The following is a 26,362-nucleotide window of genomic DNA, read 5'->3' as shown; positions in this document are numbered from 1 at the left end:
GTCTGCTCAGGGACCACTAAGCACTGTCATTCTCAGCGATGCTCTGTCCCCACCAGGAGTGGCTGTGAAGGCCAGTCAGCAAAGGGAAGGTCTTCCCCAGGGGAGCTCAAACTCTAGATCTAGGACAAACTCCGAAGGGACGCTGCTCTAGGCAATTCACAGCTGTATCCGCTCTGGGTCTTCAGGTGAGGGAGGACCTAGATACCTGACTGTGTTCCCAAAGAAACCATCGTGCCCATACCTGGAGTGTGATCCCAGCTGTGTGGGGTGGCAGGAAGACCAACTCCCAGGAGAGCCAAGCTGACCTGGCTGGGAGAACAGGGGGTGCCAGAAGGCCCCAGCCAGATCCCAGTGAATGTTGGCCCAGACAACAAAGGGACCTAGGAGTTGAAGGAGGTGCTCTAGAGAGCGGGGAAAGGGCTCTGAACTGTCAGTTCAATGGAGCAAGGTAAGGAGAGGAGCTGGTAGGCCAGTGGTGTACCATGGGTGATGTCAACCGGAAGTTATCGGTTCAAATTCCTCATCCTTTGGTGTTGGCATTATCCTCCTGGTGGTTCCAGGAGGCTCTGAGTCCCACTCTCACTCCAGCAGCAGGAAGCTTCCCAGGACCAGACGTTCTGTCCCTGGGCTGGGTTGTCCCTTCCAAGTGACAGGAGTGATCCGAGGCAGCCCAAGGTCAGCAGCAGGAGGTGCAGGCTCTGGAAGGTCATTTTTCACCTCCCAAGCTGGGATCTGATCCCCATTTAGATGACCCTGAGACTAAGCAAGTGGACACCAGAACCCAGCGTGCAGGCTGCCTGTCCCAGAGTTCGAGGCATGACCCCGGAAAGATGGAAGCCATCTGGGTCTTGGGACGCTCCCTTAATTTCCAAACCGGCCCTCCGCCACCTGTCCCCAGCTGGGACCTGGGCCTGGGGTCTCTGTGGGGTGAGGGCATCATCAGGTCACTTTGGGGTGTCAACCCCAAAGCTCTGCTGTACGGTGTGCCGGAAGCTTCGGAAGTCCTCAGGAAGGCGGGGCTGTGTTATGCACTTGAGGCTCTTCCTAAGTCTCAATATGAGTCACATTAGCCCAGTCAGGAAAACTGTCCAGGTCAAACATGACCCGTCCCCAGGTGTTGACCGCCAGAAACACACATAAGACTCCAATTATGTTCATCATTATTCCTGTTTTCACCTGGGGAAGATCAGGGCCAAGAGTCAGCAGGATTCAAAAGAGAGGTGAAAGGGACACTGGGAACTAGTGCTCTCAGAGAAGGGGCTTCCGGCTGGTTTGCTGGGCCCCATCCCTGGGTCATGCTCTGTGCTCACCTTACCCCACAGACAGAGCAATTTCATAGCCAGTAAGTGTCATCGGTGCTCAAGCATCCCTGGGAAACAGGCATGATGGTGGGTTGTCTGCCTGCTTGAACATTTGCAACACTGGGCCTTAGGGAGGGACATGAGGCAACAGCCCAGGCCACTCAGAGAAATATTGGGGGAGCCTATGTCTGAGTGTAGGGCCTGTGCTCACCCTGAACATTTGTGTCCCTGAAGCACCTTCTGGTTTCTCAAGAACCTCCCTGGCTCTTTCTGATGCCAGTTCTTTCTTCTCCCTCACTACCCACTGCTTCAAGCCCTGTGTAGATTTTTCACTGGGGATTGGAACTGAGTTTGTGGTCCGTGTTTCTTATTAAGAATGTTCCACAGACTCCCAAAGATACCCAGCGGAGGCTCTGAGATCACTCACACCTGACTGGACTGAGAGAGGACCCTCCCTTCCTGCCTGTCCGCCTCTGAGACTGGCCCCTTCTCCTGGCAGAGGCGATAGAGCCCAAGGAGAACCTAAGAGAGTTCCTCCTCCAGCTGCATCTGTTTCCAAGGCCCCATCTCTCCCAGGCACTGCCTCTCCCTGTCCCCACTTCCATGTCTGCAGACACCTCTGTCGGTCAATCTCTGTCATTAGTATCCACCCCCTCGACCCATCTCAGCCTTGTCCCTCCTGACTGTCCTTACAGGTTCTTGCTAGTTGGTGAAGTCCATCTTGGCCATGGCAGGCTGGGGCTCTTAGGTAAGATTAAAAATTTCTTCCATGCCTTTAGTGCCAGACCCAGATCTTCATCACTATACATAAACTAACTGGAAATGCTGCTTTTGATTCTGAGTATAGGTATATCCGGAATTATAATTTCAGACTTTTCTTAATATAGCAAAATGATAGCTGTAGAATCTAGGTGTGTTCCCTGTATAATTCAACTTTTCTGTGTGTCTGAATATTTTCACAAAATAAAACAAAAAAGAGATAAAGATAAAAAAGGGGTGCCCCACTGCCACCCTCACCCCTTCCAAGTGCTCAGCGAGGGCTCCCCTGGTGGCTCTTCCTAAGTCTCGGGCACCTCCAGGTGGGAGATTCTATCACCCCCTCTCAGCTTTGGGAGACAGGACAGTATGAAATGCGAGATGATTTCAAAAAGGAAGAAAAACTGCACATAAATGCAAATAATGAGGGTAGGGCTGGACTTTGGGTGGTATTCCCAAATTACATGATATCACAAGTCATTAATAAATAGGGTGTCCCTCATGACAAAAGCATCAGAGCTGATAGGAGGAAATAAAAGCAGCTGCATTACCATGTCAGAAACCTTGAGGTGTCCGTAGGCAAACACGATGGCGTTAGGTGGGGTGGCCACAGGCAACATGAAGGCAAAGGACGCACTCAGGGTGCAGGGGAGCATGACGTACAGCGGGTTGAGGCCAATGGAACGTGACTGGGGGGAAACACAGCACTGCAGTGTCACATACACAGAAAACAAAAGCTCCTGGGACCATCACTCTGAAAGCATCCCCCTCATGTACGGTGTGAGTTCCCACCTCCACGCCTTGGTCCTTCTGGGGGCTCTACCCTCTGCCATGCCTCTGGTGATAACTCTGCTGGACCCCAAAGGCTGAGCTCAGAGCCATCTCCCCGGGAGGCCTTTCTGAACCCCCTCCATTCATTCAGCACATAGCTCTAGGGCACCTACTATGTGCCAAAGACCATGCTGGCCACTTAGATAGCACTGAATCTGGAAGTGTTACTGCAGCCCACCTGTGCACACACCTGTGTGTGCTGCCGCAGACCGCCAGAGCCTAGAGGGCAGGGACCACGTCTCACCTATAAATACATCTGTGTCTGCATGTGTTGTTGTACATTTTGAATATGGAATTTGGTATCCATCTTTTTTACCCTACAGCTTAAAATTCAGCCACGTGTAGCAAACAGCACCCAGCACAGAGCAGAGACACTCATTAAATATTTGCTAAATTAATGAATGATATCATAATATAACTCATGTTAGTTACTACCTATCAAAATTAATAACTAGCATGCAGATTTACAAACACACGAGGGCAGACACATATGCAAAGACGTCCATTGCAATCATAACAGCAAAACACACAGGAAACTGACTCAGTGGCCATCAGCAGCAGGCTGGTTAAATAAAATATGTATACACACAATGACTCGTTTGCAGCTGTAAGGAAGAACTGACTGGTTTTATGTGCTAGCATGCAAAGATCTCCAAGACCTATCGTTAGATTTTTAAAGATTTAAGGTGCAGAACAGGATCATAGAATGATACCATTTGTTTAAAAAATGTCTGTATGTGTGTGTAATACATCCAGAAAGATACCAAGAAATTAATAACAGAAGTTGTCTCTAGGAGGAAGCTAGAGGGTAGGGCCTATACTCTTTGGTATTATTGGACATTTGTAAGCTATGTATATGTATTACATTTTCAACTTAAAAAAGTGTTAACCCCAGCTGGATGTCTCAGTTGATTGGAGCATCATCCCAACACACCAAAAAAAAGGTTGTGGGTTCAATTCCCAGTCAGGGCACATACTTAGGTTGCAGGTTCGATCCCCAATTGGGGCATATGTGGGAGGCAGCAGATCAATGTTTCTCCCTTTCTCTTTTCCTTCCTCTCTCTCTAAAATCAATAAACATATTCTCAGGTGAAGATTTTAAAAATTATGCACATTCCCAGTTTATAAACTGCCCTTCAAAACTCTGATTTTTAAAAATTGGCTTGATAATAGTACATCGTATGAGTGTATAACTTATTTCATCCATCCCTTTTATTTATTATAAATAAGTATTTATGTGACATACATCTGGCTTTAGGAAGACTTGTTTGGATGGGCCTGGCCGCCCCGTGGGTTAAGATATTCATTTGTCTGGGCTGGGGCCCTCAGGACTCAATGCTGGGGCTGGAGGTGACAAAGTCAAACCTTTGCTAGAGAAGGGAGGCCTCACCACCCCATGCCCAGCAACAAAGAATGCTCCTTGGCATAGGTCTGGGCAGCCTGCCTAGGGGAGGGGGAGATGAGCCACCTTGCTATTTCTACCACTTTCATCTTCACTTGGATTGAAAGGAGCAGCCACTTGGGTTTGCTTTTTATACACATGGACACCTTGGCAGCCAAGGTGAAGTTTACCAACAACAATCCTGTGCTCAGGTTTTGTAAGTCTGTCTCCCAACTCCAGAATGGCAACCTCAGCCTCTCCCAGGCTTGTTTGCAATCTACAGAGGATTTTCACAGCCATCATCTTTCTTGACCCTCAGCACAAGTGTAGGAGGAAAGAGCATAAACCATATGTTCTAGGATCCCAGGACCTGAACTCAGGTCTCCTGACTCCAAGGCCAGGGCTCTTCTTGTACCACCTTGAGGTCAGTATTGCCATGTCATGAGTGACAGGAGAAAATGCACGAAAAGATCACAGCTGATTTTCCTATTGGCTCTGCTTTCTTCTAAGTCCCAGCTCAACAACATGCTTGACCACAGTGCACTGATTCCTGATCCCGGGGCTCAATGCAAGGCTTCTAGGGGTTTTCAGTCATGCACTCACTTCCTTTATTTGGACTCTCCACCTTCCCAGACTTTCCTCTCCCCCAAACCATCCCCAAGCCCCACCTTCCCAGCCAGAGGTGTCCCCAAATCCCAGCCAGTGGTGTCCCTCTGATCTGCAGTCCTCCTGCACACCTGTGTGCTGGGGTCCAACCCCAACAGGTCCAGGGGTCCCAAAGGTGTGGAGGTTCTCCTGCCATGTTTTCTTGCTAGGTTCTGTTTCTAGGATCTCCAGCCAAGTCCTGTCTCTAGGTTCTGTCTAGGATCGCCAGCCAAGTCCTGTCTCTAGGTTCTGTCTAGGATCGCCAGCCAAGTCCTGTCTCTAGGTTCTGTCTAGGATCGCCAGCCAAGTTCTCCATCCAGGTTCTGTCTAGGTTCTCCTGCCATGTTCTCTCGCTAGGTTCTATTTCTAGGATCTCCAGCCAAGTCCTGTCTCTAGGTTCTGTCTAGGATCGCCAGCCAAGTCCTGTCTCTAGGTTCTGTCTAGGATCGCCAGCCAAGTCCTGTCTCTAGGTTCTGTCTTGGTTCTTCAGCCAGGTTCTCTCGCTAGGTTCTGTTTTTAGGTTCTGTGTAGGATCTCCAGCCAAGTCCTGTCTCTAGGTTCTGTCTTTAGGTTCTCTCTCTAGGTTCTGTGTAGGATCTCCAGCCAAGATTCTGGTCGGAGTTCTGGTTAGGAACTGATGAGGATCTGATGTTTATTGTCTTGTTACATCCATATTTATACCAGCCGATTTTAATCCTGTCAATTTCTATTACAAAGGTTAGGGCGTTTCTTATCTCCATTCCAGGGAGTAAAGATTATGTAGCTTAACTACCCGCCTGGCACTTAATCAAGGGGTTGTATCCCCTCCCTAACCTCAGGGAAAAATCCCCACCTGGGGAAACAACCTTTCTCGGAGAGGTGACCTTGGTTAAAACACATGGCGCTAAAGAGAGCAAACATATTAAGAACAATATGCTATATATGCCAGGTCCCTTGAAACATATGCTGTGCAGCTGTTTCTTTCCTGCAGCGACTGTGTCAAGCAGCAAGGATGGACCGGCTCCCGGCAAATACTGACTCTCAATATATAGTTAAATTATTTCCTCATATTGAGACCGCCTCTCTCCCACAAGGAAGAACAGCCATTTTCTCTTTGTTAACTCAGCTACAAACTTACATTCATAAACGAGAAAAGGCTTTCTATATTGGACATATTAGAGCTCATTCCTGCCTACCAGGACCCTTAAGCGAAGGAAATTATCAGGCGGATTTACTAACTCGCCCAGTAGTTTGTACAGCTCTAGAAGAAGCCCGGCGGTCTCATGCCATTCACCATCAAAATGCTTCTGCTCTCCGTCTATATTATCGCATATCTAGAGAAGCTGCTCGAAGTATTGTGCGTGACTGCGGCCATTGTCCTACTCATTTTCCTAGCCCTGCTACTGGAGTTAATCCAAGAGGACTTAGACCCTGTGACTTATGGCAGATGGATATTACTCATGTCCCATCTTTTGGCAAACTTTGCTATGTGCATGTTTGTATTGATACCTTTTCTCATGTTATCCTTGCTTCTGCACGTACAGGAGAAGCCTTTAAAGATGTAAGCAACATTTATTCCAATGTTTTTCCTACCTAGGAATACCAAGGGCACTTAAAACAGACAATGGGCCTGCCTATACCTCTAGAGCTTTTAAAAACTTATGCTCTACATTTGGCATCGCACATACTACAGGAATACCCTACAATCCTCAAGGCCAAGCAATAGTAGAAAGGGCTCACCAAACTTTAAAAACACAAATTAAAAAATTACAAGAAAATGAGTTTAAATATTCCTCTCCTCATCATGTTCTACAACATGCTCTATTTGTAATTAATATACTAAATGTAGATTCTGAGGGAAATTCCCCAATGTACAGGCATTGGAACCCTGATCTAACTAAACCTAAATTCCTCGTCAAATGGAGAGACTTGCTTACAGGAGCCTGGAAGGGACCTGATGTACTTTTAACCCGGGGGAGAGGATATGCTTGTATATTTCCACAGGACGCAAACTCACCTGTGTGGATTCCAGACCGTCTAGTTCGACCTTATGTCTCACCGCCCTCCGTTTCCACCTCACCCTAGCACACCTGACCAGTGTCCGTCTGTAGCAGATGTGCAGCCCTGAGCTGGAACAATCTGTCCATTGGGAGGATCACATGTGCCTCCATATGTCCCAGCTTTGCCCCACATCTTCTTTCCTTTTTTCCTTTTTTTAAAATCTAACTACTTGTTTGCTGGTTCTTTGGCCTTTCTCCTTCTCTCCTGAACACAGCCTTTTCTAGAATCTCCCTACCCTACTGTTCCAGGAAGGGCACCTCCCTTTTATGCCGTGACTAGGGGTGTCTGGTATATGCCCCATACGTGGAGTTGTCTTGTGCCAAGAGCCTGACATCCTGGGCTGAGAAAGCCCTGTCCTGGGACTCTCCTTTGTCCTGTGTTGGCCCCTCTTACCCTCGTGTCAAGAGGGACCCTCTTCTTACAATACAATTGACTATAGCTATTGCCTGAGCTCTCTGTTCATGCTGAGGTTGAAGCCTCATGGTGGCTGGTACCATGGATCTGTCTCTAGCCCAATGGCGTGAGCTGGGCCCTCCCTGGAGAAGAAACCTGGGTTCCCCAAGATATGTGATTAATGTCAGGGCCCTGCCAGCAGGCGAGGGGATCCCAAGGCAGTTGCTGGGCGTGGAGGCCACGGGGGCGTAGGCTACCAAGGAGACAGAACTGAACCTCACATCACCCTGCTTGGCCCCGGAGGATGGCTGGTTAGTCAAAGACGGGTAAGATTCCTCAGGGAGGAACAACCTAAGACAGGCACAGTCGCAGAGGGGCCGGCAGGAGAGAACTTGGGGGTCAACAAAGGTGGGGCACAGATCCTCACCCCCCCAACTATGCAGGGGCTTGAACACTCGCCCCTTCTGAGGGAGGTCTCCTGCCCCCATGGCTGCTTCCCGCTTCCCACGCCCAGCTCAGATCGGGACCCAGATAACAGAAAGAGACTTGGCCCAGCTCAGATCAGGACCCAGGTAAAGACAGAGACTGGCTGACAGCAGCTGCCCTCTCACTGCAACAGGACTTGTTTCCCATTTCTACCTTGGACCACAGGGAAAGGGGCAGCTGAAGGAAAGGGTTGTGTCAGGATGCTGCCTTCTTCCCTTTCTTCTCCTTCTTTTTTCTAAACACTTCCATGCCTTGTAGTTCTTTTGCTTTCTTTTCTTTTTCTCTCTACTACCCTCCATACTCCATAACAGCTGACCCAGAGGACACAGCTTACTCCTCCTTGGACACCAACATCACCATCAAGCATGGCCGTGATGGACCCTTTGATGCAGCCCTTCAACTCGCTAACACTTCGGGAAGCCCGATCAACAAGGACAACCAAACCACCAACTTGAGGACAGCTGAAATCCCTTGACTAAAAGGGCCAGCAACCTTCAACAGGAACAAGGCTCCTTGTGCACTCCATCCACTGTGTTTATAGCTATGCTCGCTATCATTGCTTGTCAGTCTTCTTCCGAGTCTTAAACAACCCAATCCAAGAGGTGGCCGCTGATTTACATGCGCTATCATTTAAAGAATAAAAAAGGGGGAATTTGCCGGGAGCCGGTCCATCCTTGCTGCTTGACACAGTCGCTGCAGGAAAGAAACATCTGCACAGCATATGTTTCAAGGGACCTGGCATATATAGCATATTGTTCTTAATATGTTTGCTCTCTTTAGCGCCATGTGTTTTAACCAAGGTCACCTCTCCGAGAAAGGTTGTTTCCCCAGGTGGGGATTTTTCCCTGAGGTTAGGGATGGGATACAACCCCTTGATTAAGTGCCAGGCGGGTAAAGCTACATAATCTTTACTCCCTGGAATGGAGATAAGAAACGCCCTAACCTTTGTAATAGAAATTGACAGGATTAAAATCGGCTGGTATAAATATGGATGTAACAAGACAATAAACATCAGATCCTCATCAGTTCCTAACCAGAACTCCGACCAGAACTTTGGCTGGAGATCCTGGCTAGAGGTCCTGACTAGGCTGCTGATCAACTGAAGGCTGTCTTCGTGTCATTCCTTCTTCGCCGACTCCGTCCACACCTTTGGGGACCCCTGGACCCGCTGGGATTGGACCCCAGCACCTGTGCTACATTCTCAAAGACCCTCTGTCATTCCCTCATGGCATTGGTCCACTCCTCCTTGGCCCACGTCCAGTCAACCCATTTTGAAAAATAAGCAGTTACATTTATAAATACATTATAAGAACCTGGCTTATGCTTAGTGCTTTGGCCAGCATGGGGGATACAAAAAAAACAGCAAAACATTGATGGTAGGCCCACGGTCATCAAAGGCACACAAGTCCTATCAGAGGCTCAAAACCCTGGTAGGGCTCTGGCCCCTGATTTCACAGCCTCGCTAAGAACTTAGGACATAGTCCTGGGTTGATAGCTTCTAATGAAATGATGGCTGAGCCTCCTCCTCCCCCAGCAGGGTTACTTACCATGGAGGCAAAGATGGGCAGGAACAGGGTGGTGGTGGCCACGTTGCTTGTGCACTCAGTGAATACAGCAATGAGCAAGGACAAGACCAAGGAGATGGCTGCTGGGGGCAGAACGTGCAAGGGCTCCATCTGCGTCCCCATCCATTCAGACAGCCCCGAGGCCTGGAAAGCACCAGAGGGCAGTCACTGAGGGGCTAATGGCTACAGTGCCTGCAGGGCCAGGAGAGACCCTCATCTTTCTCTCGGGAGCTCAGCCTCTCCCCTCCTACGTATTCTCTCTGCATAAATGCCACAGGTGAGCTCATCCATGCCCACAATTTCAATCTCCATCCTCATTCTGCTGTCTCCAAGATCTGTGTTTCTAACCCAGCCGGTCTACTATCCAGATCTCAACATCCATACTCCTTCTAGAAATTTCCACCCAGGTGTCCATGAACATGTCAGACTCAACAAGGCCCAACCTGCATTCATCCTCTCTAGCCCAGAGTCTACCACTCCCCCTGGCTCCCCAGCTTGGTGCATGGACTCACCATCCACCTGCTGTCCTAGAAGACCAGGAGTCATCCTGGGGATCTCTATCCCCCTCATTTCTTCCACTCAATCAAGTCACCCAAAACATCTCATGTCCATTGTCTCCTCTCAGTCTCCCACAGTCTTTAAAGTTCAGGAGAGAAATCTGAGACAGAAATTGGGATCTGGATTTGGTGCTTTGGGCTGAGAAGAGATTGTCCAGGGGAGAGAATGAAAAATGAACAGAGAAGGTACCAAGGACAGAGACTGGAGGAACATTCATATTAAAGGGAGGACAGGAAAAGTCAGTAAAGAAGCCTGAGCAGGAATAGTCAGAGTTAGAAGGAAACCAGGAGGGAATGGTTATCTTGGGGACCAAAGGAGGAGGGAGTTTCAAGGAGACAATGGTCCATGGAGTCCAGTATTGAGACTGAATTTAATGAAAGCTATAGAGCACCTACTGGGTCTCACTCAAACCAGCCCTGCCCAGGCTTCCACTCTAGACATTAAAGTGATTTTCCCCAGTACAGTTCTGACTCAGTCACCCTCTGGCCTCAACCCTTCAGTGGCTGCCCCCTGAATTCAGTGCCTGCATAATTAAGTCCACACTCCCTATCTTGAATTCAAGACCCTCATGGAGTGGCTTCTGGGAGCCTCAGTAGCCTCATCTTCTGATCCTCAGCTAGGTACCACACACTTATTCCTTTACCAACGTGTCACTTCTTCCCTAAATGCTCTCCCATATATGTCCCCTCTCTAGCCTGTGATGGTCCTGTGAACAAGCACCCTATTTCAATCTCCTCTGTAAGTCCCATGCCTGGACTAAGAGGGGCATAATAGAAATGTTTGGTGAAAGGAATGAATGCTAGATGGATGGATGACTGGATAGAGAAGTGACTAAATGGATGGATTTGTTCATCCAAAAATATTGATGCGCCTGCCATGCACCAGATGCTAAGGAAACAGAATAACAGGATAGACCCAGTCTATCTATCACATTCTATTCCTGGGTGGATAGACAGATGGACAGGTGCATGGATGCAAGGAGGATAGCTCGCTCATCTCTCTCTCTGGCTCACTTTTTCCCTATTATGGAAGGGGGAGAGGTAAGAAGGTTACATTTTTTAGGTGGTTTTTCCCAAAGGCTGTTCCTCTCCTTCTACACTGCTATACGCTTAGCTAGAGAAAAATTTAAACTGGCAGCCATATCAACAAAGAGTTCAGGGAGTAGAAGAACCAAAGGTAATGGTGGAGATTTCCACAAGGACTTGAAAGGAGGATTTCCCTAGAAGAAATCAGAGTAAAGATCCTATTGCCAAATCCCAAAGGAGACCTCACAGCATCCTCTGCCTCTCTTGGCTAACCCGGGGTTGCCTAAATTCGCTATTTCCACAATCACTCAAAGAGTATTTCTCTAGTCTAGGCACTAATCGTGGCCCAGGGTTCCTACATGACAAGACAGAGTCCCTGTTCTTGAGAAATGGGCAGTTAGTGGAGGGAACTGACACAGAACCAGCCCAGGGTGCAGGGGTACAGGAGTGCAGGGGTGGAGCAGTTCGTTGGCCACCCTCTTGGTGAAAGAAGGAGGCCCTGGGCAGCCCACAGCTGGGGAAGTTACCTCGCATCCTTTAGCCAGAGCGAATCCGCCCCCCAGCAGCAGCACAATGCCCCAGGGAACTTTCTCCTGGGTCACCTTCCAATCCAGCAGTGCAGGCGGATAAAACGGAGTCTTTCTTTCTGAGAAGAGACAAGAAAAACACACATACACAACCCAGAGCAGCCTTATGAAGCCCAAGACATCTGATCAGGGGAATAAAAGCCTGTATGGACAATGAGTACCATCTCATATCTAAAAATTAGCTAAAATTTACAATAATTACTGCACCCATTGCTGGTGAAAATATGGCAGAACTATCACACACTCCTGGCAGCATTATAAATTGGTGCAATCTTTTTGGAAAGCAATTTGACATCCTACAAATTTATCCTGAAGAAGAAACACCTTAATTTATAATAATGAAATTTCAAAAGAGCCAGAATGTCCCATAATAGGAAAATGGTTACAGCCCCCTGACTCAATACAATGCCGTTATTAGGGAAGATAAGTTTGAAGACTGGGGCAAGAGCAAGAAATGTCTCTATAGTAACCCGGTCAAAAACATGAAAACAGAAACAACAAAGCAAGAGGATTCAAATGGTGTGTTTTGATTATAGCCATCTAATATACGTGCTTATTAGTACAGACTGGGAGGAAGCGAGAAACCAAAATAATACTGATGGTGTTGTGGGAAATTCAAAACATTTTTCTGCTCCTGATGTAATATTAATACGATTTCAAATGTTTAAAAAGCAAAAGAGATGTTGCACTAAACAATAACCAGGGAGGGCTGAAAATGCCCTCTGCCCAGACTGTGCCATCTTGCCAGTCCTCTTTGATGGAGTGGGCTTTTCTCCCCCCTAAGCCCAGGGACTCGCATGGAGAGATTCTGCTACCAGGCCCCCAACCCTGATGAATGCAAGGCCAAGACAGGAGCATTACCTTCCTCAGTCTGGCTGCAGAAGTTGAACTTGGGCTTCTGCGAAGGCACAATGAATAGTAATATGGCCACGAAGATGGCCACGGTGGCGTCGGTGACATACCTAGGTGGGGAGAGGGCATGGATGAGCCAACTCAGCTGCAGGAAGCTATGCCACAAACCTGTGCCTCGTCTACGTGCTCCTGCATGAAGAGGCAGGCTCAGCTGGGCATGAAAACTGGAACCCCAAAGGCCAAGGTCAGGAGTAGTGCGGTAGACTGAATCCTGGCTAGAAACCAAGACCCACCCCCCGCCCCCCCCATCCTTGGCCTGCTCTGCCACCAGTATTGGGCGACTCTGGGCAGCTTCCTTCCCTCTCACATCCTGTGTTGTTCCATGGGTGAATGTCGTGACCTCTTCTAGGCCACATTCTCTAGAAATCTGGGTTCACCAGGTGATCACCAGCAGACCTTCCAAAAGGAATCAGTAGCCCTGACCCCTGTTGCACAGTAGTTAGAGCATTGGTCCACCCAGCAAAGGGTCACAGGTTCAATTCCCAGTCAAGGGCACGTACTTTCCATCCCCACCTGGTTGGAGCGCATGCAGAGCCCACCAATTGATGTGTCTCTCTCACATTGAAATTTCTCTCTCTCCTCTCACTCTCTCTCCCTTTCTCTCTCCCCGCTCCTTCCCTTCCACTCTCTCTAAAAATTAATGGGAAAAATATCCTCGGTTGAGGATTAACCAAATAAAAATAAAAAATGGAATCAACAGTAACAGGCAGCTGTCTCCCAACCCACTTCCAGGAATATGCACGTTGCTCAGCCTTTCTTCCATGTAACATCTTAGCCTGGAGAGAAACTACATATACCCCCTTTTTGCCAAGTCTCTACCTAAAGAAGCATCTGGACCCCAGGATCTGTGTCTTTAGATACTTGCCCAGATCTAAAGAAAGATGGTGGGGGCTGGGGGCAGGGATGGGGAGATGATGGAGGAGAGATTTGGAACCCAGAGCTCTGGGAGCCTCACTCCAGCCCAACAAGTCTCTCTTGACCACCACCCTGGCCAAGGACTTTCTGCTCAACCTGTTGGGGAAGGAGGGGCCACAAGGACATATCTGTGGGCTTGTCCTGAAGATTCGTGAGGAACGACTGAGTCGGGAAACCAACAGAACTCAACTACAGAGCAAAGGAGGACACGGCAGGCGCTGCAGAACCAGTGACTTACTTTGTCTCGCCCTCCATCCAGGCGACCGACATCCAGCCAGGCATGAAGCCTGGGTCCCGGGAGAACCACAGGGTGACCAGCAGGAGGAAACAGAGCAGGACGTTGCCTTCGGCGAAGGAGAAGGGTCCCAGCTTCCTGTACTCCTCCTGCAACACCTCGTAGGCAGCTTTCTCGCTACTCTTTTTCTCCAGACCGCAGCCCCAAGCCTTTTTAAAACTAGAGGATAGAGAGAAATAGAAGCATGGAACAGACCATCAAATCTCAGAGGGAAGGCACGGGAGGGTGGGTTGGGATGGGGTAAGAGATGAACCATAGGACTTGTAACTATGCATATGAGCATGACCAATGGATACAGACAACAGCGGGGTGGGAGCATGTGCTGGGGGGCGGAAACGGTCAGGGAGAGGTCAATGGGGGAAAGAGGAGACATATGTAAAACTTTCAACAATAAAGAATTAAACAAAAAAACTAGAGGAGACACAGAAAGAAAACAGCGGTGCAGGTTGGTTGGCTCAGGGTCTGGTCAAATGGAAGCCTGAATGTTGGGCAGCAGAGCGTGGTGGGAAGGCCTATGGTGCTGCCCATCGTCTGGGGTGGAGGGTGCTTGAGTGCACCCCTTCCCCACTCCATGTCTCTCACATGCCCACCAGGCCTCCCAGGACCTGTTATGTGTGCTAGCACATGCCCAGATGGGAAGATGCTCCCATGAATCATAATGTAAATATCTGATATGCAGGATGGTCTTAGGCGACCCCTGTGAAAGGGTCTTTCGACTGCCAAAGGGGTCATGACCCACAGGTTGAGAACTACTGCTCTAGTGCCAAACTGCCTGTGTTCAAAGCTCAGTCCCATGGCTTCCAAGCTACACAGCCCTGAGCAGCCCTTTCCCCTCTCCGTGCCTCAGTTGCCTTACCTGTAAATTGGGAATAATAGGAGCACCTACCTCACAGGTTGATGTGAAGATTAATTAATATATGTAGAGTCATTAAAGTTGTGTCTGCGACTTAGTAAACACTCAACAGATGTTGGTCATTATTATTCCCATGGCCCCATGAGAGGCAGGACACCACCTGCAGCCTGCGACAGGTTAGGGGCAGGTCTCCCGGGGCCCGCTGGTCCTGAAGCAGGTGTGCAAAGCAGGGCAAAGAGCTTCCCTCAAAGCCAGGCTGTGCCCCAAGTGCCCATGGGAGCAGCTTCCCTCTCACGTGAGGCCTGCACACGGGTGGCATATGAGGATGCCCACTACTATTATGATGTCGTTGCTATGACTACTTATGATTATATAGAGATTTCTTTTAACTGCAGTTTCCAAATCAGTTCCTCCTTCAGAAGAAGACTTACAAAAATCCCATTTTCCCCCGCTAACTCCCTGGGTTTGGGGACACTTTTGCCTCTCGGCTCTGAGATCTCCCTGTGGCCAGATAGCCCCTTGTCTTTGGCTCTAGCTGCCTGTGATTTAAGGCACAGAGCACACGCTCACTGCTAAGCACTTTCCATACTAATGTGAGAGGGTCCCCTTAGCTCCCCAGATAGATATGTGTCTTTTAAAATCACAAGAGTGTTTTTGAGGCATTTGTCAGCCACACACCATGGTTTCTGTCCAAAGACTGGCTGCTGTCAAGGTTGACTCTTGGTGAACTTGGGTTGGGTGTACTGGGAAGAGGAAGATAAACTTCCCAGAACGCGCACGCTGCTGGGAACATGGCAGGTGTTCAGTAAGAATCTGGACATCGGCGGGTGGTGTGCTGTGACCCGACCCAATGGACACATACAGCCAAGTGGGAGTTGGTCCAGAGTATCGATTTGCTCACGGGGACAAGATTTCCTTTAATTGCTTTGACTCACGTTGATGGCACACTTTCTCCCTGGCCGGGAGCTGGGCTGGGGGCAGGGGACAGAGAGGACTTACCACAAGCCCCAAAGGATCTCAGGTCAAGGGTCAGGGGACAGGGGCAGTGCTGGAACATGGCAACAGGTACCAAGGGTCAAGGCCATGGGGTGCCCAGGGAAGCCCAGAGGAGCAGGCATGGGGTGGGGAAACGGGCTGGGGAAAGTCAGGAAACATGTCCCTAAGGAAGCAGCATTTGAACTGGCCTTGAAGCCTGAGGAGATTGAAAGGTGAGAAGATAGGGAATGGCATTCTAGAAAGAGGGAACAGCATGTGCAAAGGCACGGTGAGCAGCCCGAGGTGGCCAAAATGAGAGGGCAGACTAGCAGATGATGGGGCTGTTGAAATGGGGCCAGACAGGAAGAACTCTGTGGGCTCGCCTATTGGTTCTTCTGCAAGGGCGTGGCAGGTTAGACTATTCCGGAAGCAGTTCAACTTACTTGAATCCCATAAAAATACACTGGAGCCAAAACCAGGCGAGCAGCAGCATGATCAGCATGTTGGGGAAGGCAAATCCAAACCAGGAGGCGAAGTTCACGGTGTCTTTGCTCTCAGGAAACAGCCTGGAGAGAGAAACACGGGTCCACACCTCTACCAGATGCTGAGTCTCAGAGTAAGCAGGTCAGGCCGGGTGTGTACCAGCTGACCAGTAGCTGGACCCTGAGAGGTGGTCTGGAGCAGAGTCCCATCCTCCTAAGGTCCAGCCAGCCATGCCCACCGCCCGGTATTATCCTAATCAGTTGGGGCCCCAGAACAGAGTCATGCCCAATACAAGCCGGAGGGGTGACCAACTGACCATCATGGGGGTCCAGACCCTGTTAAGAAGCTCATGAGAGTCATGGCTCTTCCCTCCAGAGAAACACAGCTTTGTACACACGTAATTTGGTCAATAGCATCAGGAGGTCCACAGATGCCGCAGAACCCTCACCCTGTGGGCTCCTACAAGGGAAGGCCCCCTTAGGAAAACAAATCTCCCAGGCCTCCCAGGGTGGGACCAGAGAGGGTTCTGGGGACTGGAGGAGGGTCTCTTTCACGCCAGGCTCCACCTCCCACTCCAGACTTGCTCACTTTAGCCCAAGGGTGTGAACGTAGACACAGAGCTTTCTGCACTCAGCGGGAACTCCAGGGAGAGGCTATCATTACAGAAAACATCACAGGATCAGAATAGTCTGCGTGTCCACCTCAAGAGTCTGCTTGGCCAGGCTCCAGGCCTGCCCTCCCACCCCCTAGCTGCCCTCCCACCCCACCTGTCTTGTCTGCACAGGACGGGCATGTCATACTTCTCTCCTTCCCTGCGCTCACTGCGTCAGTACTTTCCTTCACGCATTTACATGTCCTGCCTAGAACTCTCCAGGCATCTGCTACCCTCAGCAGACCATGAGTATCCCACAGACAGAGCCCAGGTCTCCCCCTCTTCTGTGATTCCAGCCCCACCCAGCACAAGGCCAGCACACAACTGGGTCCTCAAGGCCTGTGTCCCTTTGTGGCCAAGGAAAGTTCCAGACCACCACTGTGGTCCACCTGGGGCCTCACAAGGGCACAGGTCACCTCAAGGACAGTGAGAGGAACTGTAGTGAACGAGCTGGTGAGGCAATGAGTGGCCCAACCCCTAGCCCTTTATTGCATCTCCAGATCCCCAATATCATAGGGCCATTACCATTCACGACCAAGGTCGGTGAGCCAGTTTTGAGGAGAGCCTCTATAAGGGTGTCTATTTTCTGCAAGTTTTAAACAAGGACCCAGCATCTAAAACGATATTGTCACTTCCCATGACTTTAGCTCAGAGTTCAATCACACGACCTGTCTGAGCGAAAATACTGCGCCCAGGACAGAAAGCAGCCAGGCCTGGGGACTGTCATCAGCTCCCACCCTGAGGAGTCCTGAGCAGGTGCAGCAGAGGCTGATGGGGGCACAGCCTCCCGCCCCTGCCAGGCCCCAGCTCCAGGGCCCAGCTCAGGAGATGGGAGAGGAGGCTGAGTCCATCCAACCCAGGGCCCAAGTCATTGTCCCCAGAAGGTATGGCCAGTGACTCACTCGTGCATCTGGCCCAAGAGCACCACGTTGGGTCCTGTCCCGGTCAGGGTGGCAGTGCCTCCGATGCTGGCCGCGTAGCACACGCACAGTGTCATGGCCTTGCACATGCTCTTCCTGTTACAATTCTCCTGTGGCCCCATAGCAGGGCCTTCAAAAATCACTTGGGTCCCTGTAGTGACACACCTCCGTGAGCAGAGCCAGTCCAGGGGGCCGCGGCTCAGCTCCAGCTCCTAGCTCTGCTGCTGACCTGAGGTGGGACGTGCTGGCTCTGCAGGCTCCCTCCTCGGGTCCTCTCAGCCCACAGCCCAACTGTGTAGTCTGGCCCTGTCTGTCTTCCCTGTCACTTCCCACAGCTTCCCCAGGCTCCTCCATGCCCAGGGCAAATGCAGCTGCCTCAGACACACCCCTTTCTTCCCTGCTTCCTAGCTGTTGCTCCACCTGTTCCCTCAATCCAGGGGGTGTCCAAATCTATCTGAGATGTCCGAACCTCCTAGTGAGCCTCCCCTGTCTGAGCTCCTTTGGTGTCTGGCTTATGGTATCCCATGGCTTCCCCCAATTCAGAGGAACTGTGTGAGGGGCCTCATTACCCCACCCCACCCGGCTCCTTGAGTCTGAAATATGGGTGTGTCCACTTCATCTCAGCAGCCCCAGGACCTGCCCCAGGATCTGGCAATCGGGCCATCAGCATGGGCCCTGAGTTCCCCTGTGCTGGGCCCTGGGGACGGGGTACAAACAAGGCAGATAATAAAACAGGCACCCTCTGAGTTCCCTGAGCTGAGTGCCTGGTGGGGAAGCAGCATGGGACAACCACCCCGATGCCTGTGGGAGCAGAGAGCAGATGGGAAGTGTGACCTGTTCAGGGGAGGCCTCCCCGAGGATGAGTAGGAAGAAAAATGGGTGAGGGCCCCCAGTGAGTGCTCAAAAGATGCTCAAATGCATAATCAAATGAACACCTATTGATTTCTGTGATTGGCGGGAACCAAGGGTTGAAACTTGCTATAAGCAATACTAACGAATTTAACTTTCCTGCAATAATTACATTTCCAAAGGTTACAAAAACAGCAGTTTCTAAGTATTTCTCTTTATGCCTGTTTAAAGGTGGGCTCCAGGAGTCAGGGAGGTGGCTAAAGCTGTGGACCCAGCAGCACCTGGCAGGGGCTCACCTGGCACCTCACCGGTCTTGCCCTTGTCCACCAGCTCCAGGGCGCCCAGGCCGGCCTCGCTGGCTGTGCTCGTGGCCTGCATCTGCTGCAGCACGGCCTCCACGATGGGCACCATCATGGCTGTGGTGGCTGTGTTGCTGATCCACATGGAGAGGAAGGCGGTGGCGCCCATGAAGCCCAGCATCAGCCTGCAGAGGAGGAGCAGGAAGGGAAGCAGAGAATCCCCATCCCCACTGACCCAAGCCCTCAGGGAGCAACAGGGGTTAGGTCCCCTGCAGGGATGCCAGGGGTCAAGGCCAAGGTGCCGATGCCAGTTCAAGACTGGGTAGTCCAGGAGAGGATTATACTTTTAGTCCCTCCCTCTTTCCCGCCCTTTCTCCCTCCCTCCCTTCTTTCCTTCTGTTCTCCCTCCTACCTCTCTCCCACAGACATTACTGATGTCTACCCTGCTGGCTATGGGGCAGGTGGGGAGGGAAGACCAAGACGCCTTTCTCAGACCCAGTCATGGTTCTGAGGAGCTCCTGTCCAGCAGGGGCAGCACAGGCATCCAGAGGGTGTCAACCCAGGGTGGAGGTTGGCCCTAGTGTGTCCTAAGGGTGTGCTGGAGCAGCCCTATGGGCAAGCAGCCCCAACACCCCACTTCTATCTAGAAGATTCCCACCCACCCCAGACCCTGCTTCTCCTCTCATAACAGGGTGAGCCTGGGAAAGTGGGACCTCTCTCATGGCTGACCGCCCCACCGACTCTCTCTGCACACACACCTGTACTCCCTCCACTCTGCAATGGACCAGATCAAACAGTATTCAGAAAACATGTTCCCTTCCTTTATTCCCTGTCCTTCCACCGCTGTCTCACCTCTGCCATCTGCCTAGAGCACCCCTCGTGGTTCTTCTAATCAAAGTCCCTCCTCTGTAGCCTTCCTCCCGGTGCCCACCAGGCAGGGGTGGACACACCCTCCTCCAGCCCCACCAACACTCATCAACGGCTGGATTTGGAGGACCCATGCCCATGTCTGCTCTCCCCTTGGTGGTGAGCAGGGAGGAGAAGAGCTGGTTCTTCTCCATGGCTTCCACACACCCGGCACAAGGCCAGGAACAGAAGGAGCTCAGGGAGGGCTGGATGGATGGAACAAAACCACTCTCAGTCTCCATGCCCCTCTGCGGCCAGGCCTCTCCCCGGGGCCACTAATGTGCCTGGAGAAGGGATCTGGGAGCTGCACTGCACCAAGGCAAGGTCCACGCCGGTGTCCATCCAGGCTGACTTCACAGACCCACAGAACACAGGCCTGGGTCCGGGCTGGAAGGAGGAGCGGAGTTTTCATGAATGAGGTTTTGACCTGATGCTTCAAGGCACCACGTAGGCCTCAACATCAAGGTCTCCCCGGGGCAGGCAAGTGCCATGGACCTGGAAACCACGCTCAGAGGAGAAGCCCGGTGACAGGAAGGAGCAGAGAAGCCTGCGTGAACTTCCTGGGTTTGGAACCAGTGTCCTTCAGCTCTCTCAGAATGAGGACCACCTGCTGGTGGAGGAAGGCTGGCCGCTCAAAGGATCCTGAGAGCAATTCTGAGGCCACCGAGGTCTCACACTTCTAGAACATGCAATGGCCTTTGATTTGACCCTGTAGACCAATCACTGGGGGGATTGATACCACGTAGGGTAACAGACACCAGAGAGTCCCAAAGCTTTCTGCTCAGCGGAGCCTGAGGTGCCAAGGGAACCAGACATCAACTCCTGGGGGTGCACCGGGCTCTCTGTGCGCGGGGCCCGGCACAGTCCCTGGCACATGGACATCTCAGGAGGGATTTGCTGTGCAGTAACCAACCGCTGCCTTCCCAGGGCTGGGCTGGGCACGCCATCATTTAGGGAGGACATTGCCTCAAAAGAAGGTACCTCCTGGGGTCTCTACTGGAGATTAACTCAGGGGTCAAGGCCTCATTTCACAGCATTTAACCCCTCTCTGTCTCAAATGCCGCATCTATAGAACCTGGTGGAGGGATAATACCCAGCTCTCAGAGTTGTGGTGAGAGTTAACTGAGGAGATAAATGAGCTCCCAGAGTCATGCCTGGGCGCTGCAGGTGCTCAGTACCAGGGGAATCTGATGTCAACTCCATGGGTTGGTTGGAAGCTGCCTGTGGTTGGAGGGGAGATCTTAGAGAGAGGGGAGAAGCTGAGGTTCTAAGTGACATGGGGAAGATGAGGTCAGAAGCTTCTCTACAGAGGCTAGCTTTGTGGGTGCTAGCTTTGGAAGGATGACCTTTCTGCTCCTCCTGAGTGGGGTAGTTGAGCCACCTCTGGCCTGCTTGCCCCACAAATGCCCTATCAGGCATGGCTGGATCCAGCCTCCACCCACCTCGTTCCCTGTGGAGCCCTGCAGCCCCTCCCTCAGGAAGTCCTCTTTACATGCAGGGGCCCTTGCTGACCAGTCTCCTCTGGATTCAGAGAACCCTTACCTACTGCCACTCACCACAGGCCCCACCATTGCCCATGCATCTGGTGTCCTCAGCTAAGATTGTCACATACCCCACCCAGGGGTCCCCCTGCCTGCCAAGCCCAGGTAAGCCCATGGGCAGCCCTTGCCAGTGGGTGACTGGGCTGTGCCACAGCTCCTCCCCAGCCCTGGGGCCCGCAGGGAGCCCCGTGGCAAGAAGAGAAGGCGTAATTACTGTGCAGGCTTGGTCCCCACCCAGAGGAGTGTGCGCAGGGCGATTCTCTTGTGCAGGTTCCAGCGCTCCACGGCCACGGCCACGATGAGGCCTCCCAGGAACAGCATGTTAGTGTCCTTCATGTACTGGACACACACCTGGAAGGTGGTGGCATGGGGGCCCCGTCAGGGCTGCCTCCTGGCCACACATTGTTTGGGGTCTCTACTGGAGATTAACTCAGGGGCCCACCCAAGTCCCCAGAGACAGGCGAGCAGAGCAGATGCTGACGTGAGGGTCAGCCTGGAGTGGGATGCAGGGTCCAGTGGCATGTCTCCGTGCCAAAAAGAATCCACAGGGAGCTTATCTGGTGCCCCGGGACCTAGGCTGCTCAGAGAGGGGCTCTGAGAGGAGCCCATGGGAGAAGCAGGAAGCCACCAGGATCCCCTGGGTCGCTCACCTGCTTGGAGTCCAGAACCTTGAGGAGTGGGAAAAGCAAGGCAGGCAAGAGGGCGGTGACAGCCAGAGGGATGACTTCTGTGCACCAGTAAGTGGCCATGACGATGATGACGTAGGCACACCTGGCAAACTGAAGAGACAGCCCTGAGGCCTGGGCACGCTGCCGCCGCCCTCCGTCTCCCCACCTGTTCAAACGTGGGCAACAATACCCACCTCCCTAGGTGGTTTCATGTTCCATCAGCACTTTTATCAGAATCATTATTAACTACCAGGCTCTGCCCTCTCCCTCATTCCAGCCCAGCCTACTACACCAACCCCAAGACCTATAGCTTGTAGCCCTTTATTCTCTGGCCTCTTCCTCCTCCTGCCCTCACCCCAGGGCACTGCCTTTGTTCAGGACACACTTCCTCCAGCCTGGATGGTGGAGATGATCTTCAATTTGACCTTCCTATTGTATCACTAGGCACAGAGGCTCCCTCTTTCTCTTTTGCAAATCTGATCATATCACCCCCTGCTTCAAAGCCTCCTGTTGCCTCCAGGACAAACCCCCAATGCCTCAGCATCGCTTAGGAGACCCTCTGTGATGGAGCAGGCCCTGCACCCCGCCTCCTGCCAGCCCCATCTCCTTGCCCACTCACACCCGGAGTTCCAGCTACCCCAGGGCACTGCGGTGACTGAGCCTCCGCTTACACACCCCAGCCTGGTGGCAGTCTGTGTTTCTCCTTAGGCGCCTTCCCCGCCTCCCCCACAGCCTGGGTCTGTGCCCTGCCTCTGTGTCTGCTCCCGCAGCCCAAGCAATTGGCACATGCGGTTGCCATTGTTATTTCCTTAACTGTCTCACCATCATCACCACCACCACCACCACCACCAGAGAACAGGACCACCAGAGAACAGGAAGCACCTGAGACCAGAACCAGGGTTTGTGGATTCACTCTGTCCTCAGGCCTGACACTGAGGAGATGTTCAGCAAATGCCCATTCAGAAATGGACTAGCACAGTTTGAGCTATGGCAACGCTGCTGGAGAGACGCACCTGTACACTCTCACTGCTTAGGCATCACCCCAGAGGCACGTGTTACGTGGACAGGATGTTGGGTGAAGACAGAAATTCTTTGTCAGGACTATGTTAGCTGTCATAAAAAATGTATCTTCCTTCGGCACCCCACGAGAACCTCAGGACCCCTCGCCCTGCCTGGTGCGGGGTTTCTCAGCCTTTCCACTGTGGACATTTTGGGCTGGAAGACTCTTTGCCGAGGGGTGGGGTGCCCCGTGCACTGTAAGACGTTCAGCAGCGTCCCTGGCCCCCACACCACTAGTGGGCGTAACTCTCTCTCCAGCTGTGACAACACGAACGTCTCAGGCTTTGCTGATGCCCCGGCTTGGGAGGCTGCAGGCGCCAATGCTGACGGCTCCACGGGCTCCAGGCAGGACCGAGGTGTGGGCAGGAGCCCAGGCTCCACACCAGGCAGACCGACCAGTGCCCACTGTCTGCCACTGGCTGGTCAGCCGTCACTCAACAGGATGCTAAGCAGGATCCACTTAGGTGCCTGATGGATCATTGAGAAAATACTCGTCTCACTCCCAACCTGGCCTGTCCCTGCTTGTTTCGTGTCCTCACCTGTAACCTGAGGAGGTAGGAGTACCCTTTGTAACATATGGCACACAGAAAGCGCTGGGTGAATTTTTATTATTTAAACTTTGATACAACCAGTGGCACCTGTAACCAATATTCACAGCACAGTTCCTGGAGGCCCCAACGGAAAAGACACGCTTAACTGGCCCCTCGCCGCCATCCACTATCGAGGCCCCAGAGATGCCCCGTCACGGAGGCGGACTTGACCCTCCTGGTCTAGCATGCTCCCACGGGAGGGCTACGTTAGACTGGTCTGAGGAGGGGCGGTCACCACGGTCACCACGCAGAGTGAGGTGGACTCTGCCCGAGAGAGGAGCCTGCTCCCTGGGAGTAAATAAGCTCAGAGCGCTTCCTGCCGGGAATGTGGCTGGCCAGGCACTAGGAGCCCAGACAAAGGGGAGTGGGACTTAAAAGTCAGCAGCCAGCACAGTGCCTAGCACATCGTAGGGATCAACAAATACAAGTTAAATGGACAACTGAATGAACCCGTGTGTAATTATTAACAGACTGCCCATGACATGTGCCTAATGAAAATGAATGTAGGAAGAGAACTTAAAAATGAATGTAGGTAAGAGAACTTCCTCTGTGTGTTTGTGTGTGGGGGTGTGGGGGGGGGGGGTGGGTGTAGAAAGAGAGTGAGTGAGAAAGCGAGGGAGAAAAAGATGGATTGATTTCTGAAAAGATGGCCATCAGAATGTTAATAAGTTATGGGATTTAAAGGTATTTTCATTTTTACATTATACGTTACAGACTTGGAAAATATTTTTTTACAATTTTAATAAAATCAATGATATGTTTACAATAGACATATCATTGATTTTATTAAAAAGATATTTTTAAAAAGGGGTGCAAGAAAGGGCAGAAAAAGTGGGGCCAAGATGAAGCCAGACAGGAAGTTGGTTGGAGGAGAGGAAGAAAAGAGGGGAGCCTGTGGGGGAGGCCGGGGCACGTGCCTTCTGATTCACCGCCCCCCTCAGACAGTGCCCCACAGGCTGCCAAGTTCTCGCTGGCTGCCCAGCCCCGCTGGCCCATGCCAGTGCCTCTGGGTTTCCTTGCACAATGGTGTGGCCGTGGGGGCGGGGGCAGGGAGCTCTTTGGTGGTGACTAAAACAGAGGCACAAAGGGAGAGACACCAGGACAGGTCCAGGCCCCTGTCACCTGTCCCAGCGGGAGGGAACGCCTGTCCCAGGAGAAGGGGGCCTTTGGAAGGACTTTCCCAGATGCCCCTGTTCCCTCACTGAGCCTCACTCCCAAGGCAGGTTAATGACACTCAGAGACACTCCGAGCTGAGGGTCCCAGCTCAGGGTGTGGAGGGGGGTGGGGTCTCAGTCACACTGTCCCAGAGCAGGAAGGTCAGCCAAGTTGTATAATCATTCCAGGGAACATCACTCGCACCAGCAGAACTAAAATCACAGCTCTCCTCCCCAGCTCCCTCCCACGGATAGTAACAGCCCCAAATCTCTTCCTACAGGGGAAATATGGCAGCTCACAGTTGGTATGACAACAGAAGAGCCACCCCAGTTTGTTGGGCCATCCCTGGCTCATCCAGGGCTGTGCTCAGCCCACTGGAGGGCTCCTCTCGGCCTCCCCTCCCCCATCCTAGGAACCAGCATAGACCCTTTGGGACCCAAAGCCACACCTGTCAGAACCAAACCACCCTGCCCATTGTACAGACAAGAATACCAAGGCCCGGAAAACTCAGAGGCTTCACTAAAATCACAAGGAAGAGTGAATGAAGTTGGCTTCTCTGCAGATTTGGCCTCCTGATACCCCAGTCCTCCGGGACTGCCCCAGCGTATCCCCGAAAGAACCCCTCTGTTTCCCAAACCTGCCTGGAGGGACAGGGGACCCCGGGGTTTCCTGTCTGGGCTGAGAGTGAAAGGGCTGGAAGAGGGAGTGAGGAAGGAGCAGCCAGCAGCCACAAAAGCCTTCAAAGGCCTGGGGTCTCTGCCAAACAGGCTCCACACAGCCCAGCGCAGCCGGGGCCAGGGCTCCCAGCACCGCCCTCACCCTGTGGCCAAGACCATTCATTCTCTGCCTCCCTCCCAGGAGTGCTAGGAGGCCAGGACATGGGACAAGCCTTCCCTGCCACCCCGAGTCCTGCCACCCAAGGCGTGAGCTCTGGGAACCTGGCTGCTTCCTGCCACAGCCACGGCCACAGCCACAGCCACAGCCACAGCCACGGCCACAGCAGGCAGCACGCAAAGCAGACCCACCCCGACCTGCCTTTCCGCCCCAGGAGGATTTGACTCAGCCATGGCGTCCAGGGGATCCGAGTTGTAAAGAAAAGTGGGCCATAGATAGGGAAACTGAGGCTCAAAATAGGGCCAGAGGGTGACAAGGACAGCACTTGGGGTCCACTTAGGTGCCTGACTGGTCTTGGAAGTCCCCATTCACTAAGGAGAGAAGGAGAGAGAAGGAGGGAAAGAAGCGCCAGGCTCTATAGGCACCATAGGCTCTGAGCAAGGAGAGGGGTGGATTCGAATCTCTGGGGAGATTCAGGCCAGGCTGAGCCTGTGGATGTCCTGTGTGGCGAGATCTGTGCTGACGGCTAGGTTCCATGCTTGTTGGGACGGTTCTTGTGTCCTGGGATCTGTAAACCCCAAGGTTGGGGTGCCCCTTGAAATTCTCTACAGGACACCTCCCACCTGACGCCCTGAGCTCGCAGGGGAGCTGTGCCCGCCTGGGAATCCCTGCGCTCCCACTGGGTGCCCCCGCGTTCAGAGCCTGTCACTGGGACCGGTAGCCTGCAGTCCCCGGGGCTGCAGGAGATGCAACTGACCTTGGTGGGCACCAGAATGATGAGTGGCAGCAGCAGTATCGGGGTGAAGAACAAGATCAGGAAGGACTTGAACTTGGAGACATAGCTCAGTGCCGAAGCCATCGTGCTGGGGGGAGAAGCGGGAGAGGCAG

General features: G+C 52.2%; 1 protein-coding gene across 4 annotated transcripts; it reads right to left on the bottom strand.

Moving 5' to 3' along the window:
* Nucleotides 1–922: 922 nt before the first annotated feature.
* Nucleotides 923–26,362, bottom strand: SLC13A5 (solute carrier family 13 member 5). Of its 4 annotated transcripts, none has more exons than XM_006100660.3 (12): nucleotides 26,232–26,362; nucleotides 21,819–21,947; nucleotides 21,383–21,519; nucleotides 18,719–18,906; nucleotides 17,556–17,724; nucleotides 15,962–16,084; nucleotides 13,634–13,849; nucleotides 12,430–12,530; nucleotides 11,509–11,627; nucleotides 9,381–9,542; nucleotides 2,609–2,746; nucleotides 936–1,176 (listed from the first exon to the last, which is right to left on the bottom strand). In XM_006100660.3, exons 1-12 carry the CDS (start codon nucleotides 26,331–26,333, stop codon nucleotides 1,045–1,047), a joined length of 1,716 nt encoding a protein of 571 aa, XP_006100722.1. In that variant the 5' UTR covers nucleotides 26,334–26,362; the 3' UTR covers nucleotides 936–1,044. The 4 variants fall into 4 exon arrangements, with proteins under 4 accessions (XP_023619990.1, XP_006100722.1, XP_023619991.1 ...); XM_023764221.1 differs by having other exon boundaries at nucleotides 1,045–1,176; nucleotides 18,719–18,855; nucleotides 26,232–26,333; XM_023764222.1 differs by lacking the exon at nucleotides 21,819–21,947 and having other exon boundaries at nucleotides 923–1,176; nucleotides 26,232–26,352.

This window comes from Myotis lucifugus, unplaced genomic scaffold (assembly GCF_000147115.1).
Source record: "Myotis lucifugus unplaced genomic scaffold, Myoluc2.0 scaffold_322, whole genome shotgun sequence".
Classification (NCBI taxonomy): domain Eukaryota; kingdom Metazoa; phylum Chordata; class Mammalia; order Chiroptera; family Vespertilionidae; genus Myotis; species Myotis lucifugus.
Note: the sequence above shows the minus strand (reverse complement) of the source record. Positions and strands in the feature narration are given on the sequence as shown.

What these genes read in the sequence shown, in the direction of transcription:
- SLC13A5 (XM_006100660.3), bottom strand. Translation starts at nt 26,333, where the DNA reads ATGGCTTCGGCACTGAGCTATGTCTCCAAGTTCAAGTCCTTCCTGATC. An exon ending in CTCTTGGGCCAGATGCACGA is followed by an intron (nt 16,085 to 17,555) that starts GTGAGTCACTGG and finishes TTCTCTCTCCAG; the next exon opens with GCTGTTTCCTGAGAGCAAAG. An exon ending in TGTATTTTTATGGGATTCAA is followed by an intron (nt 13,850 to 15,961) that starts GTAAGTTGAACT and finishes TCTATCCTCTAG; the next exon opens with TTTTAAAAAGGCTTGGGGCT.